Source organism: Citrus sinensis, chromosome 5 (genome assembly GCF_022201045.2).
Source record: "Citrus sinensis cultivar Valencia sweet orange chromosome 5, DVS_A1.0, whole genome shotgun sequence".
In the NCBI taxonomy this organism is placed as follows: domain Eukaryota; kingdom Viridiplantae; phylum Streptophyta; class Magnoliopsida; order Sapindales; family Rutaceae; genus Citrus; species Citrus sinensis.
The window spans coordinates 32671908-32686276 of record NC_068560.1 but is presented as its reverse complement, the minus strand read 5'-3'; the positions used below and the strand labels follow the sequence as shown (position 1 = coordinate 32686276).

Sequence of the window (14369 nt, the reverse complement as noted above, 5' to 3'; positions counted from 1 at the left end):
TAATGGGGTGGGGATGGAGAATCTCCGCGTGAGGAGCAAAGGCAGACCCATGACTTAATATTACCCCGTGCTAAATTTAAAAATTTATATTTTGAAGCAAACATAAAAATTTATAAATAGAAAGAAGTACATTAAATAAGGAGGAACACCAGGAACCTTATCCCTCTAAATATGTATTATAGACAAAAATAATTATAAAAAAAGAATGGAAAACAATAGGCAACTCAAATATGAAAACATTAATTTTCAATTATAGAATATGATATTGCAACCTATAATAACATGTAATTATATAAGGATTAAAAAATCAGTTAAGAATTTCAAATTAAAATAGATCAATACATGTAATTCTAATAAATTAAAAATTACAAGTTAAACTTTATGTTTGAAGTGAAATACTAAGTTACCAAACTTAATAAATTAAACAATTAAAATTTATTCATCATTTCAAAATTGCAAAAGTACTATTAGTCAAAAGTTTTAATAATAAATGAAACTCAATTTAGCAAAAACATATTTGGGTGTAGTTGTTTCTTTATCATGTGCTCTGGCTCTCTTTAAAGAACTGGGTGTTGATGATTCTTCTATCAAAAGCTTCGTAAAATACTCAAATCTTATTTTCTAACTTATCCTCTTATTTAATATAACTAATAAATAAAATATGAAAATTCACATAAAAATTTTATGAAAATATTGAAAATTGTTACTATATGTTGTTTATGTAAAATAAATTAAACCGGTAATAAAATTTTAGCTCCCTAATGTTTTCAATCTATTCAATAAATATATAATTTAATCATTTTATAAAATAAGTCACTAATTTCAATTGAAAATAATATAATTGAATTAGGGACATATTTGTAAATAAAATATAAAAACTCTATTATTATATAAAATTGATGAAAACATAAGGGTGATTGAGTTAGGGACATATTTGAATATAAAATAAAAACTCTATTGTTATACTAAATTGATGAAAACATACGGGCAATTGAGTTAGGGACATATATGAAAATAAAATAAACACTCTATTATTTTACTAAATTGATGACAAAGTAATGGGCATAAACAATTTTTTATGGACTAGATTTAGCCCACGTGTAGATCCGCCATTGGCGGAGAGTGATTTCCCTATCACCACCTTATTCCTCATTTATTTATTTTATAATGGATATAGATACATGATTTCAATAAATTAAAAATTAAAGATTTAAATAAAATCATTACCATATTATAAAGTATTTAAATTATTTTAAAAAATCTCCAAATGTTTGAAATAATATCTTGAAATGATATCAAAATTGAAAAATATTTGAAAAGAGTAATATTTTGAGAGAGAAAAGAAAACATAACAATGTTTTAAGGTTGAATAAAAATTATATTGTTGGGTTTTCTTTTAGTTATAACCCATTTATATCAAGTAAAAATAAAAAGAAAATTTATTAACTAATATTGTAATTGATAAAATAAAAACTAATAAATAAAAATTAAAAAAAATATTTCTATATAATTGAGATTGGAGTGGGGATGAGGTGGAGAGTACAAAACCAAATCACACTCTATTAAGAATTTAAATATTATTTTTCTCTCTTTCCCACTGTAAAAATTATTTAAAATTCATCCATTTAGAATGGAATCTCGTAAGACCCTAAACTTATGAAAAATTTTGTCATCTCTATTCGTGGGCATCAATGTTAGCTTAGAGGGCGGGCTTCATTCGAGGTACTAGTCTAATGGTGACCACTCCTCCAATAAAAACTTTTTAAAACGATATAAAATTAATGGAAATATAGGTATAATCCAATTTGCCAACGGAAGATTCGATCTGGGGGATTATTTAACATTGTTGTTTTGCTCTGGATTGATACTGTGCATGTCGCATACTACTAGTCCTATAATAATTTTTAATTAATAATTTCAAAAAATAAAACAAGATAAGGCAACTAATCAAATGAACCAAATAATGGAATTCATCACTTGGTACGCGCAAAATTGACTTCAACCTATTCCATCCATATAGACTAGTTATTTTTTAACATTTGGTGGAAGTTTCATGGCATGTTAGTCAAAAGTGCTACACTTCAGGATTTGGTTATAATATAGGTTGAGTGTTGATATAAGCATTTTTTTTTTAAAGTATGGAATTTTTATTCAAAATGGAACATCATAATTATTGAATTCTTATATCAAATTTATAATATAAAAACATTACATGTCTATGGTTAGTAATTATAAATAAATTCTACCAATTACAATATTTAGGTTTTAAAAATGTGTTGAGAGTTTTCCAAACATATTTTACAACTTCTTATGTTGCATCCATATTGGTATATTTTATTAATTGATTTATTAAAAAAAAAAACTTTCTCATCTATTGAATTTTGGTCAATCGTACATTTGCCATCACATAATTAGTTGAGAGATACATGTAACAAAGTTCGACAAATGAAAGAGTTTGCACTAGATTTAAGACTTCCTCTTGATTTTTAATATGAAAATATATGCGATAAGGTAACTGCTTAGTGTTCACATGTTTTGAAAATCATTTCTTGATAGAGCTGTTGGTATTTCCTCACTCATTATTGAGATCGAAAGTTTGAGAATACTTATGTGTGGTCTAAAGCAAACTTTTTACCCATACATTTAACATGTTTGAAAAATAAGTGAGAGAATTGACATCAACTTCCTCATTTGTAATTTCATGTTTTATACTCGTTAGAAAGAGGCCTCCTACAGCCGATTAATATTCACCCACTAGCCCACTAATCTCTCGTGCTCTATTACTTATATTTGTACTATAAAAAAAAAACCTAATTATAAGATACTATAAATATAAGTTAGGAAAATTTATTAAATAGAAGTTACAGTGGAAACAGTCAATAGTCCAATAATGAGCATTTTCTCTTCAACTTCGCATTATATAGTTATACCCATATTTTTACCAAACCGGAGCCCACAAACCCACATCTAATAACATGCCCTAATCCAAACAAGAATAAACAATTCAAGTTTTAATCATTTTCAAACTCGAATCCTATAGGATAATAGATGAATTACTTAACTCAGTTATATTTCAAATTATTTCTTTTATATAAAGAGACTATCACTCAAAAATAAGGAGTTAAAAAGTATACATGAAAAATATGCATATGCGGTGAGGAGTATAATATCCTCAAATCATTTTATCTTACTCTTTTTTTTCTTTCTTATTATTTATTTATTATCATACTACTTTGAATTTTTGAATTAAAAACTAGAGGATCTACGACGGTAATACCCCTGACAATCCCTAATGAGTTTATTATTTTACAAAATTCAAACTATCGATCTTTTTATTTGGAGGACCTAAGCTCTCGCATAACCCGTTTCCCACGTAAACAAACTCTTTTTCAACTCTTTTTGTCAATCCAAATTTTGGTGTGTATGAGAAGCAATATGAACTCAACGCAACGTCAACGTCAACGGTAACGGCATCCACTTAAGGCAGTAGCAAACTAGCAACCACGTGGATAAGCACGGGTACGGGGAACTCTGAAAACGGACCTGGGACACGGTGCAAGAACTGATTTCCTTGGATTGTGACAATTCACTTTACACGACGTCGTACCATCGGCTTGCGCTGTAATGCGCATAAGTTCTGCAGACTTTGTTCCCCTTCTGTTTAAACTTCAAACCAAAATTTCGATCCGTTCTCTCTTCCTTGTCACGTCAGCTCTTCGAGATCGCGGGACCCATCTTAATTCTCGTTTCTCACCAACTGAATTAATAAATTGGGTTGGTAGTACCACCAAGCGAATAATGGGTAAATAACTAATGGCTGCATTTAACGCATTAATTAACGGGGTAACGACTAAGGAAGCTTCCTGGTCGTTATGAAAATCTGACGTGGCATTAATCATTACCGTCCAATTAATTAATTGATGAAGATGCGTTAACATTCGTGATTCGCCAGCTTGCCAATTACGATTAAAAGCAAATTAGGAGCGCACAGCAAGTAGTGCAGTGCGGTCAAGACCTGGGGCAAATGGGGAGACAGTGAGTCGGTGCTACTTTCTCTTGGTCATTCGGTCCAGCGCCAGCCAATTCACGGACCATGATTTTCCAAATATTGGTGGCATCTTTTCGTTTTGTAATCAGCCTTTTGATTTCTTTTTTGTGGTTCTTTTCTTAGATTTGACGAAGTATTTGATTGATTAGTAGTTGGCAAGCTCAAGCCAAAAAGAAATTAAAAGAAAAGAATGGCGAGTTTGAAAGAATCAATTCTAGAACTAGAAGCCAGCAATTTTTTTAAATATTGCATGTAATAAAAAACTAATCCCCTGTTTGATCTGGTAAGCAATTTACACTCATAGTTTAGGATATTAATTTAAAGGAAAATCTTTCTCTCAAATAAATAAATAAATAAATAAAATGTTATAGAAATAATTTTAGTTTACTATTTCAGCTTTAAATTTTTGCTGAAACATCAATTTTGGATTAATTAATTACTTGTAGTTCTGTTCCTCTGAAGTTGGGACATTGCATCGCAGAGGGTGAAGAAGATTGCATACGGAAGAGGACCACACTAATTGCGTGGACCACTGTGATCAAATCCCTCTAACATCCAATCAGAGCAGTAAACTGTTAAGTCCAGACCCTTTTCGGCGGCACAGAACCAACTAGAGTCAAACTTTGCGTCAACAATATCGACCACTAAATAATCTCCACGTATCAGCATCCCTTCTATTCTCCAGCTGTCACCCTTCCGCTCGGCCGGCGGCTCTCCCCAACTTTATCCTCTTCCGCATCCAGACAGAACCCATTTCTTAATAAATGATAACGATAATTTAAGATTTGGGAAACCATATAAAACCGCTCAACAACCGCCTTGTATTTTAAGCCGGCTCACATTAAAACCATTCCATCGTCGTTTTAATTCAAACACAAACCCGTCACCGGACAAAAACTCACGGGACATACGTATCTCTTTTGTTCACTCAATCTCTTTCTTCTTCTCCCGAACTCCTCGGAATAAAATCTCTTTGATGGTAAATAAAATCATCAGTTAAATTCGATAACCGTCTCCTAATTTATCCAAACAGATTCCGACAATTCCACGAAATCTCGCTTTTGAATAAAATATTATAGCAAGGGGAAGAAGAAGAGGAACTAGAGTTAAAAAAAAACATGAAATCTACCGTCATGTTCACAACCGTGGTCCGACGCCGTATTAACACCGTCAATTCCTGTGATCTGTCTGTTTGTAGTTAATGATTTGATTATGCATCCCTTCTGCTGCATCTCCGCAGTATCTGATCACAATCCCTCGCCTCATAATCCCTTCGCTGACAACTTATTCACTATGCCTCCTCCTCCTTCAGCGAATGTAACAGCATCGACCCGGCCTGACCCGCCGGTCCGATTCACCACCGTCCAAGCGAACCACCACCATCATAATCACAGCAACGGTAATAACGGGAATAACAACAATCATACAGAACCGAGGCTGAGTCAGCGAGCAGAGCCGGTGGATGTGAAGATAAACGACATCGTAGGGAATGGGATATCCGGAGTGCTGTACAAGTGGGTGAATTACGGGAAAGGTTGGAGGCCAAGGTGGTTCGTTTTGCAAGACGGCGTTTTGTCGTATTATAAAATCCACGGACCTGATAAGATCATTGTTAGTGAAGAGACCGAGAGAGGTTGCAAAGTTATCGGCGAAGAGTCCACAAGAATTATCTCAAAACGCAAACATAAGAAGGAAACGACGTCGCAACGCCTTCTCAACCGCAAGCCTTTCGGCGAAGTCCACCTCAAGGTACGTATTTGACTATTTATCAATAAAACTTCTCATTTTTTTTAATTTTAAGCATTTGTTGTACTGGATTTTACAGGTTTCATCAATCCGAGATAGCAAATCGGATGATAAACGATTTTCGATATTTACTGGCACGAAACGGCTGCATTTGCGGGCCGAAACGCGGGAAGATCGATTTGCATGGATGGAGGCGTTGCAGGCCGTGAAAGACATGTTTCCGCGAATGTCGAATAGCGAATTGATGGCTCCAATGGACAGCATCCAAGTGTCGACGGAGAAATTGAGGCAACTCCTATCGGAAGAGGGAGTAAGGGAGGAAGTAATACAGGAGAGCGAGCAGATTATGAGGAACGAGTTTGCGCCGCTGCAGAGCCAACTGCTGTTGCTTAAGCAGAAGCAGTGGCTGCTAATTGACACGTTAAGGCAGTTAGAGGTACATTTAGTGAAAACTAGAAATCAAATTCGGAACTCTATTTGTTCGGATTCTCCTACGGTTGCAAAATGATTTTTATTAAAAGTTAAGCTAGTGAATTAAGTTTGTTTGTTGTAGTTTTGTATGTAGGCTGTTAGTTCTTGGGGTAGGAATTCTTGTTGGGGCAGTTAATGTATTATCTCACTTTTTCCACTTTTAGGATTTCACGTTGAGTCACTAGATGAGAGAGTGACATAATAAAATCGATTTTTTTCTTGGAATACAAAAAATCTTTGGAATTATAATCTTTGCACGCCATACAAGCAGAAGGCTAATTGGTTAACTCTCGATTTTTGTTGTATTTTGTTTATTGGAAAATTTCATGTGACCTATGGTTTTGCTGCAAACCGTCAATTCTCTCTTAGAATGAGAAGAAGCATATAACTTCAAGTTAGAACTCAGTGTTTGTGTTTTATTGAAGGCTGCTGTTAGTATTTCTTTTTCCAATGTTTATAAAATGTTTGCTCTCAGTATCTAATTCTCTCATTAATGTTTTCTCTTATGTTTCTTTTATACTGTATGAATGTTGATAACATTTAACTGAGTGCGTAGGAAGTGGAGCATCTCTAACAATAGCTGACTGATAACCAAGTGCAGTATCATCTGACAGAAAGTTTATATATCCTTAAACAATTGCTAACTGTTATAAGAGGGACCGAAGGGCATAAAGTAGACAAAAGAAATAAGTTGAGTTTATAAAAGATTAATGATGTGTAAGCATCATACGAGATATGACTGGAGCGAAGGTGATCTGGTTGAGGCGCTAACTGGAATTTGTTTAAGATTAAAGTGTTGTTATGCTGAGTTGAAGAAATTTCAGTGATTGGTGTTCACTGTGTTGATGAAATATGGCTATGGTGGCAGCAAAAATAATGGCAACTGCAGTGATGATGGTGAGAGTGTAAGGGTGCAGCTCTTGGTAATAGGAGTAATGCAGCGGAAGAAGAGTGGCAGTATTACAGTTTTGTTGGTTTTCTGTGAGCGCAGGTCAATGGAGAGGGACTAACTTTGTGAGAGTTTTGTTGCAGCAGTTAATGATTTGGTAAATCATTCTCATAAAAATGGATTCTCCAAAGTCGATGATCAATTGAATTTTAGTGATATACAATATTCAGTCAGGTTATTATTCATGCATGCCTGCTTAGAGTGCAACTTTTGTGGTTCCTTTCCTCATAATTACAACCAAACATGCCTTTACCATCTGATGGGATTATCCTTGCAACATACTAGTGGGGTACCCAGCAGATGTTTTAGACTAACAATCTGGCTGACTTTCTGGAAGAAATTTAGTCTCCATTTTTATGTTTAGCACGGTACACCTCCGGATAAGTATATGGTGTTGTGTACTTGCATATATACATGGTGGTTAGTTGTGATCTTTTACCTTTGTTTAAAAAATAAAAAAAGATTTTCTGCATTTAACCTGTCAGAGTTAGCTAATTGTGCATAATCTATTTGGTTTCAGTTATATTTATCTATATCTAAAACTTTAATGTGTGTCCAAACTTTTGAAAAACTACCCTTGATGAGTGTTGAAGTGTTGCTCAAAATATTTCACTTAGCAAATGTATTTGGTCCTCAGTTTTATTTTGCCAAGTTTTATCTTACTAAACTTTTTCACTTTCTAGACCTTAGCCAACTGTGAAGAAAAACAATGCTACTTTCTTTAAGGATGAAAAGAATCAGTTGTATGAGCATCTTGGTCCATTAAGACGCTCTTTGTGTATAAAAATCCATCAAATTCGAATGATTCTCTTAGATTTTCAGGTAGGACAACTGATGTTAAAAATTGGATCAGTTTTCATGCAATCCATATGACTTGCATATGAATGAAAGGTTCAGATTCTTGTAGACCCCATCGTGGTGATTTCCTTACTGTAGAATAACGTTTCTGCAGTAGTTGTTTTGAATAATTATTCTCTCATTTTCATCAATTAATTAAGTAATTTGTGCAAATTGTAGTTTCCCTTGTCTTAAGAAACATCTCAATTTTACATAGGCACAAGACATTGCTATTAGCTTTTTCATGGTCCTCTGAAAATGCTGTTCAAATTGTATTTTGTAGACAGAAAAGGTTGATCTGGAGAATACAGTTGTTGATGAGAGCCAGAGACAGTTGATTGATCAAGATGCTTCCTCTACGTTAAGGCAAGACAAATTCAGTGGTAAGTTTATTCAGTAACCTCTATAGTTTGTTTCGGTCCATATATTCTCCTGCTAATTGCTTTTGCAATCTTAAAGTCCAATGAGGTGCCCATAAACTTTGAAAATTTCTTTATTGAATTTACTGCACTTGAGAAGGTTTTTTGTCTTATTCATTATTGTCACTAGCAAAGAATCTATGGCTAAATCTTTTGCATTTTTCATTTATTGGGAGGAGCATCAAGCCATTCTTAAGAGATTAAATATTCAGTTTTTTGTCCATATGTATTGTTGAAACTCACTGGTTTTTCTTTTTTCCTACTTTCTGCAGAGGGCAGTGCAACTGAATCTGATGATGACAATGAAAGAGTTGATGGTGTAGAGGACGAGACAGATGAAGATGAAAATACTTTCTTTGATACTCGAGACTTTCTGTCATCAAGTTCTCTTAAAAGTAATGGATCTGACTTCCGGTCATCATCTTTCTCTTCAGATGAAGAAAGCCTTCAGATAGTCGAATCTGAAAATGACATTGATGCTTCTATCAGATTTGTTGGAACTAACTATCCTTACATTAAGCGACGTAAGAAATTGCCTGACCCAGTTGAAAAAGAGAAGGGTGTCAGTCTTTGGGCAATGATCAAGGATAACATTGGCAAGGACCTCACAAAAATTTGTCTTCCTGTATATTTCAATGAGCCTCTCTCTTCTCTACAAAAATGTTTTGAAGAATTGGAGTATTCATATCTCATTGATCGGGCGTATGAGTGGGGGAAAAGGGTAGGTACCTGACTCAAAAATTTGGTCGTTTTCCTTGGTAGTGATCTCTTGCCCTCATGCACCACTATGCACACCCGCCCATGCACGTATATACAATTATACAATCATACGGGAAATACTTCTATATTATGTAATAGTAACAACAGATTGCTGCATGGCTCATATTTCTGCAAGGCCTCTGACTTCTGTTCATACTTAATATGTATTGAACTTGGATTTCATTGTGGTAGATGGGCTTGTTGCAGTGTTCTTTAGAGTGTGCCTGTCATAAGCATCTTTGACGAGTTAGATCTTTGGTGCAGTTCCATGAACTTTTGCTTTCTTGAAATTTTACAGGGTAATACTTTGATGAGGATTTTAAATGTGGCTGCCTTTGCTGTATCCGGCTATGCTTCAACTGAAGGAAGGATCTGTAAACCATTTAATCCGCTGTTGGGGGAAACTTATGAGGCCGACTATCCTGATAAAGGCCTTCAATTTTTCTCAGAGAAGGTTTGTCTTCACAAAATTAAGTTAATAATATACAATCTATACCTTCTATTCTCTTGTCATCTGCATTCATATGTGCCATTAGAAAAGATTTTTATCATTCTGAATACCTCAACATTGCTGATAGAGGCTTCCTAAATATTATTAGTTGAAAAAAATGAGCTAATTTGGTGAATAATTGAGAATCCGCTGAAAAACATAATGTTGGATTCTCAAAGGAAAAATATGATAGATGAAAACAAGAAAATAGGTGATGAGTGTTTTTAAAATTAACAAATCACTGAGATTAGAGACACTTATTCTGAATGGAGTCCCAATTGAAAAATTAAAGAAGATAACCCCGTAGATGAAAAACTGGCTTTGTTTCCAATGCATTGTGAAATAAAGACTTGGGAAGAATACAATCAACTGTGCCATTGCAGTTTCTTCTTGTGTTCCGCTTGGCTTTGCACTGAGATCACATGTGTATAACCTGTTTATCCACATATTTCTGCATTTTCTTCATGATTTTGTCTATCATCTTTTTATACTAAATATATCACGCAACTGATCTCATTTTATTTTGGTGTCAGGTCAGTCATCATCCCATGATCGTTGCCTGTCACTGTCAGGGCACAGGATGGAAATTTTGGGGAGATAGCAATCTCAAGAGCAAATTTTGGGGTCGTTCAATTCAGCTTGACCCTGTTGGTGTCTTAACTTTGGAATTTGATGATGGAGAAGTTTTCCAATGGAGTAAGGTATGTTACCATCAATCCCCAATAACATTCACTCTTGATGAAGGGTAGTTAGACATGGATGTTCTTTTTGTCAGGTTACCTCATCAATCTATAATCTCATATTGGGAAAGTTGTACTGTGATCACTATGGTACAATGCGTATAGAGGGAAATCGTGAGTACTCGTGTAAGCTGAAATTCAAAGAGCAGTCTATCATTGACAGAAATCCACATCAGGTTTTTCCTTCTTAGACTTAAGGCCATCACTGTGCGATTTTGCATTTTACAATGTTTTCATAACTGTTGTAATAATGGTTTTGGTCAACATGGATTGATACGAGTTTCATAGGTCCATTTGACTGAGCTACATTGTTCGTGCTAAATCACACATTATAGTAACAGGTAAAGAAATTTAGAGAGAAGTGTGAAGAGTCTTCATTGCTTATTTTAGATAAAATAAATAAATACTGAAAAACACAAGAATATTATTTCTGATTTGCAGTCAATTATTCTAATTGTTATTGAGCACTGTCATTTCATACCATATGAATTTAATTTTTTTTTCCCCCCAGGTACATGGCATAGTTCAAGACAGGAATGGAAAAACAGTGGCAACCCTATTTGGAAAATGGGATGAGAGCATCCATTACGTGATTGGAGAATGTTCTGGAAAGGGAAAAGAACTTGAGTCTTTATCAGAAGCTTGCCTGCTCTGGAAGCGGAGCAAGCCTCCCAAATATGCCACCAGATATAACTTCACTCGTTTTGCCATCACATTGAATGAAGTCACCCCTGGTCTGAAGGTGATTATTTTGACAGCATCATTGCATTTTTCCTACATGCACACTTTGTCTCTCACATACTTGCATGGTACGTTCATATTATTTGCATGCATGTTTTGTATGGCTCACGTTCTCGAACTTGTCTAAGTACAGCCACACTAATACTGTAATACATATGATAGAGAGATCCTTTGCATGGTTTATAAGGTTGTGTTTTGTAGCAATTCTTGAATTCCCAAAGAATTGTAAAATCATTAAACATGTACTATGTACCCAATTCTGCTTGGATTGTGCTTTCTGGATGTGTGTTAGCATTTCACAGTTCTTTGGGATATATTGGTTTATAATAAAATTTTTGTGCAGGAAAAGTTGCCTCCAACAGATTCGAGGCTCAGACCTGACCAAAGGTGTTTGGAAAATGGGGAGTATGAGATGGCAAATTCAGAAAAGTTGCGGCTAGAGCAGCGACAACGGCAGGTAAATCTTGCGCTATAGTTTCACTGCATTAATTGACGTAGTGTGCTGGCCACTTCTGTGCCCAAAATTTTGACACCTCTTGAGGCTGACCTTCATCTATTTTCCGTTAGCTCATCAGGAAAGTGAATTAACAAGAACAAGATGAATAGAACACTTTTTTGGTTTATTTAAGGGAAACAGCAAATAATACACCAAGCAGACACATAGGTGCTACAAAGGAAATGCTTATCAGTTGCCTAATGAGAAAAACTAGAATAGGGGACCACTATAAAATTTGACAATGGTCTAGTCCCTAACATACATGTAGACTCTTTAACTTACAAATTTATATGTCTACTGCCTTGGATAATTTGTATCGTTGTTTCTTGCTCATCGGTTGCTAATAAGATTCTGATGGTGTTGAATAACTGTTTTGAATTTATATCAGGCTCGGAAGATGCAAGAGAATGGCTGGAAGCCAAGATGGTTTGCAAAGGATAGGGCAACCGGTACATATCGCTACATTGGCGGGTACTGGGAAGCGAGAGAAACAGGAGATTGGAACTTATGTCCTGATATATTTGGTCATATCCCTTCTGATCAGATGTTGGACTGAGTTTACATATTTTCGTCTTGTTTTCTCCATTCTTTTTCATCTATTTTTCTTTTTACCTTGGGTGGTCCCCTGAGGACTGCTAGTGAAAGCTGTCTAGTTGTAGTTATCTCATATCATTCATGTAAGAAAATTAGAAGAGAAAAAATGATTTAAAAAAAAAAAAATACCCTCTGTCTATCCAGTTTTTATTGATTAGCCGATAGTAAAAGAAATGTTTCCATCTCTCAACTCAAAACCTGCAACTCCTGGCAATGATTTATCGCGTCATTCTTGTGATACTAACAGATATTAAGCATTACTTTCTTTCCTCTCACTCTCTACAGCCTTCATTCTCCTTCTACTACATCCCGATTTTCTCAGCAAGTTTAATCGGCCGCCGATATTTGTTCCTCTTCGGTGGAGATATTCACACTTTCCATTTCTTTTAGTTTTTAATTATGATAATGCAATTCCAAAGTTTGCATTCAAAACCTGAAGTCCCAAAGTGCTTGCGGCATGTGGAGTGACTGACGCAACTGAATTGTTTATTTTTATATTCTGACAAGCAGAGTAGAAGATGGTCTCACGAGTTACGCATTAGTTGTTTGCTAGGTACATTTCTACTTTATTTTTCTGCAATGATTTTGATAGTTGGATTGATGAGCGGTGAGCTAAACAAATCCATGAACATCCCCTCAATCCCCCCAAAAAATCTGATCTAACAGTCCAATCAATCTTGACCATTCAATTACATTGAAATGACCTCAGCTGAACCCAGCCCAACAATCGCATAAGACGACAAAATATTTGGGTAAAATATTGTGAGATTTCATTTCACCATATCTAATATCTTCCAGTATAGAGATATATTCCGTTTCATTTGTTCTTTTTGTCCGGATTTGACTGCTGTTTGCTTATTGCTGTGACCATTTCTTTTTTTATATTTATATCTTGTAATTGCAACTTCAGGCAAACGCGACTGCTCGCTGAGTCATTTCTTTTGAAGTTACCTACTAGACATTGCCCCCCCGCTGCATAATAAAATGGCCTTGCCCTTTTGCTGTTTCCAAATCCATGCTATAAAACGTTTCAAATTCACTTTTTCTTTAGCTCGATCCTCCCGTGTGAAATGAAATTATTGATAGCGTTTAATAGAAAATTCATACAATTATCGAATACATTTGTTGCATGCTGTACAAGGCCTTTTTTTTTTTTTTTAATTTTTACCTATTACAAATTTGTTTGTTCCGCTTTTGAATAAAAAAACATTACACGAACAAATTGAGAACGACGAGTGCAACAAAAAGATTTTAGAAATGATGAACCAAAAAAAAAAAAAAAAAAGTGATCATAGTAACATGCATTCCATCTAGCAAATAATAAGCTGCGAAATCAGTATTAAATATCTTGATGTCTCTCTAATCTTGTAGTAGCCACTCCCGATAATTTTAGCCAATCAAGTAGCAGCAGGTGCGTGGAGTAATAAACTCATCAAAAGAAGAAGCCCGAATACAGTATCAACTCTTCTTAATACTCTTTATTATTTTAGCTAAAAGCTATCAAGAGAAAACTGAAACAAATGAAGAATCCCCATCTTTATTAAAAAAATAAAAGAAAGAAAGAAAGCGTGAAGTAGTGGTACTGAAACTCTATCAAGTAAGAACTAATAAGACGGAAGCGTAAAGCTGGCAGGGAATATTCAGCATCGGCATTCCGCCAAAGACCGAATTTATAATTAAATGAGGGGCACAGAGTGACTTTTGTCAAATTTTCAAGTGAGCAGTGAGTTGTCATTCTGAGTACATTGTTTTGATCCTATGCTTTACTTGAATTATTTTACAAGACAAAATGTTCCTACTCACGATTCAGGGAAGTTTGTTTGAGGCCTCGTAATAAAAAGAGGTTCTGTTTTTGTTTTCTGTTCTGTTCTGCTCTGATCCGAGTTCTCTGTCAGCGGCAGTTTCAGGTGGCTTCAAATTTGGGCTTAAATGGGTTTTGGATTTTGGGCCTGAAATAGGTCCACTTGTTTGGTTAATAAATGATTGATTTAAGAGGGCCCTCAATGGTCAATCTATTATTTCCAATTGCCACAATCTAATATCCTTTTTTTGGGTGGGGGGAGAATGTGTGGATACAAA

General features: G+C 34.9%; 1 protein-coding gene across 3 annotated transcripts; it reads left to right on the top strand.

Moving 5' to 3' along the window:
* Positions 1–4852: 4852 nt before the first annotated feature.
* Positions 4853–12565, top strand: LOC102612854 (oxysterol-binding protein-related protein 1C). 3 transcript variants are annotated; one of them, XM_006472652.4, is made up of 10 exons: positions 4855–5797; positions 5874–6230; positions 8335–8434; positions 8743–9191; positions 9528–9683; positions 10253–10420; positions 10495–10635; positions 10971–11201; positions 11544–11657; positions 12085–12565. In XM_006472652.4, the coding sequence occupies exons 1-10, from the start codon at positions 5261–5263 to the stop codon at positions 12250–12252; spliced, it is 2421 nt and encodes an 806-aa protein (XP_006472715.2). In that variant the 5' UTR covers positions 4855–5260; the 3' UTR covers positions 12253–12565. The 3 variants fall into 3 exon arrangements, with proteins under 3 accessions (XP_006472716.2, XP_006472715.2, XP_052298519.1); XM_006472653.4 differs by lacking the exons at positions 11544–11657; positions 12085–12565 and adding an exon at positions 10748–10800 and having other exon boundaries at positions 4853–5797; positions 10971–11120; XM_052442559.1 differs by lacking the exons at positions 4855–5797; positions 5874–6230 and adding an exon at positions 7147–7311.
* The last annotated feature ends 1804 nt before the right edge of the window (positions 12566–14369 follow it).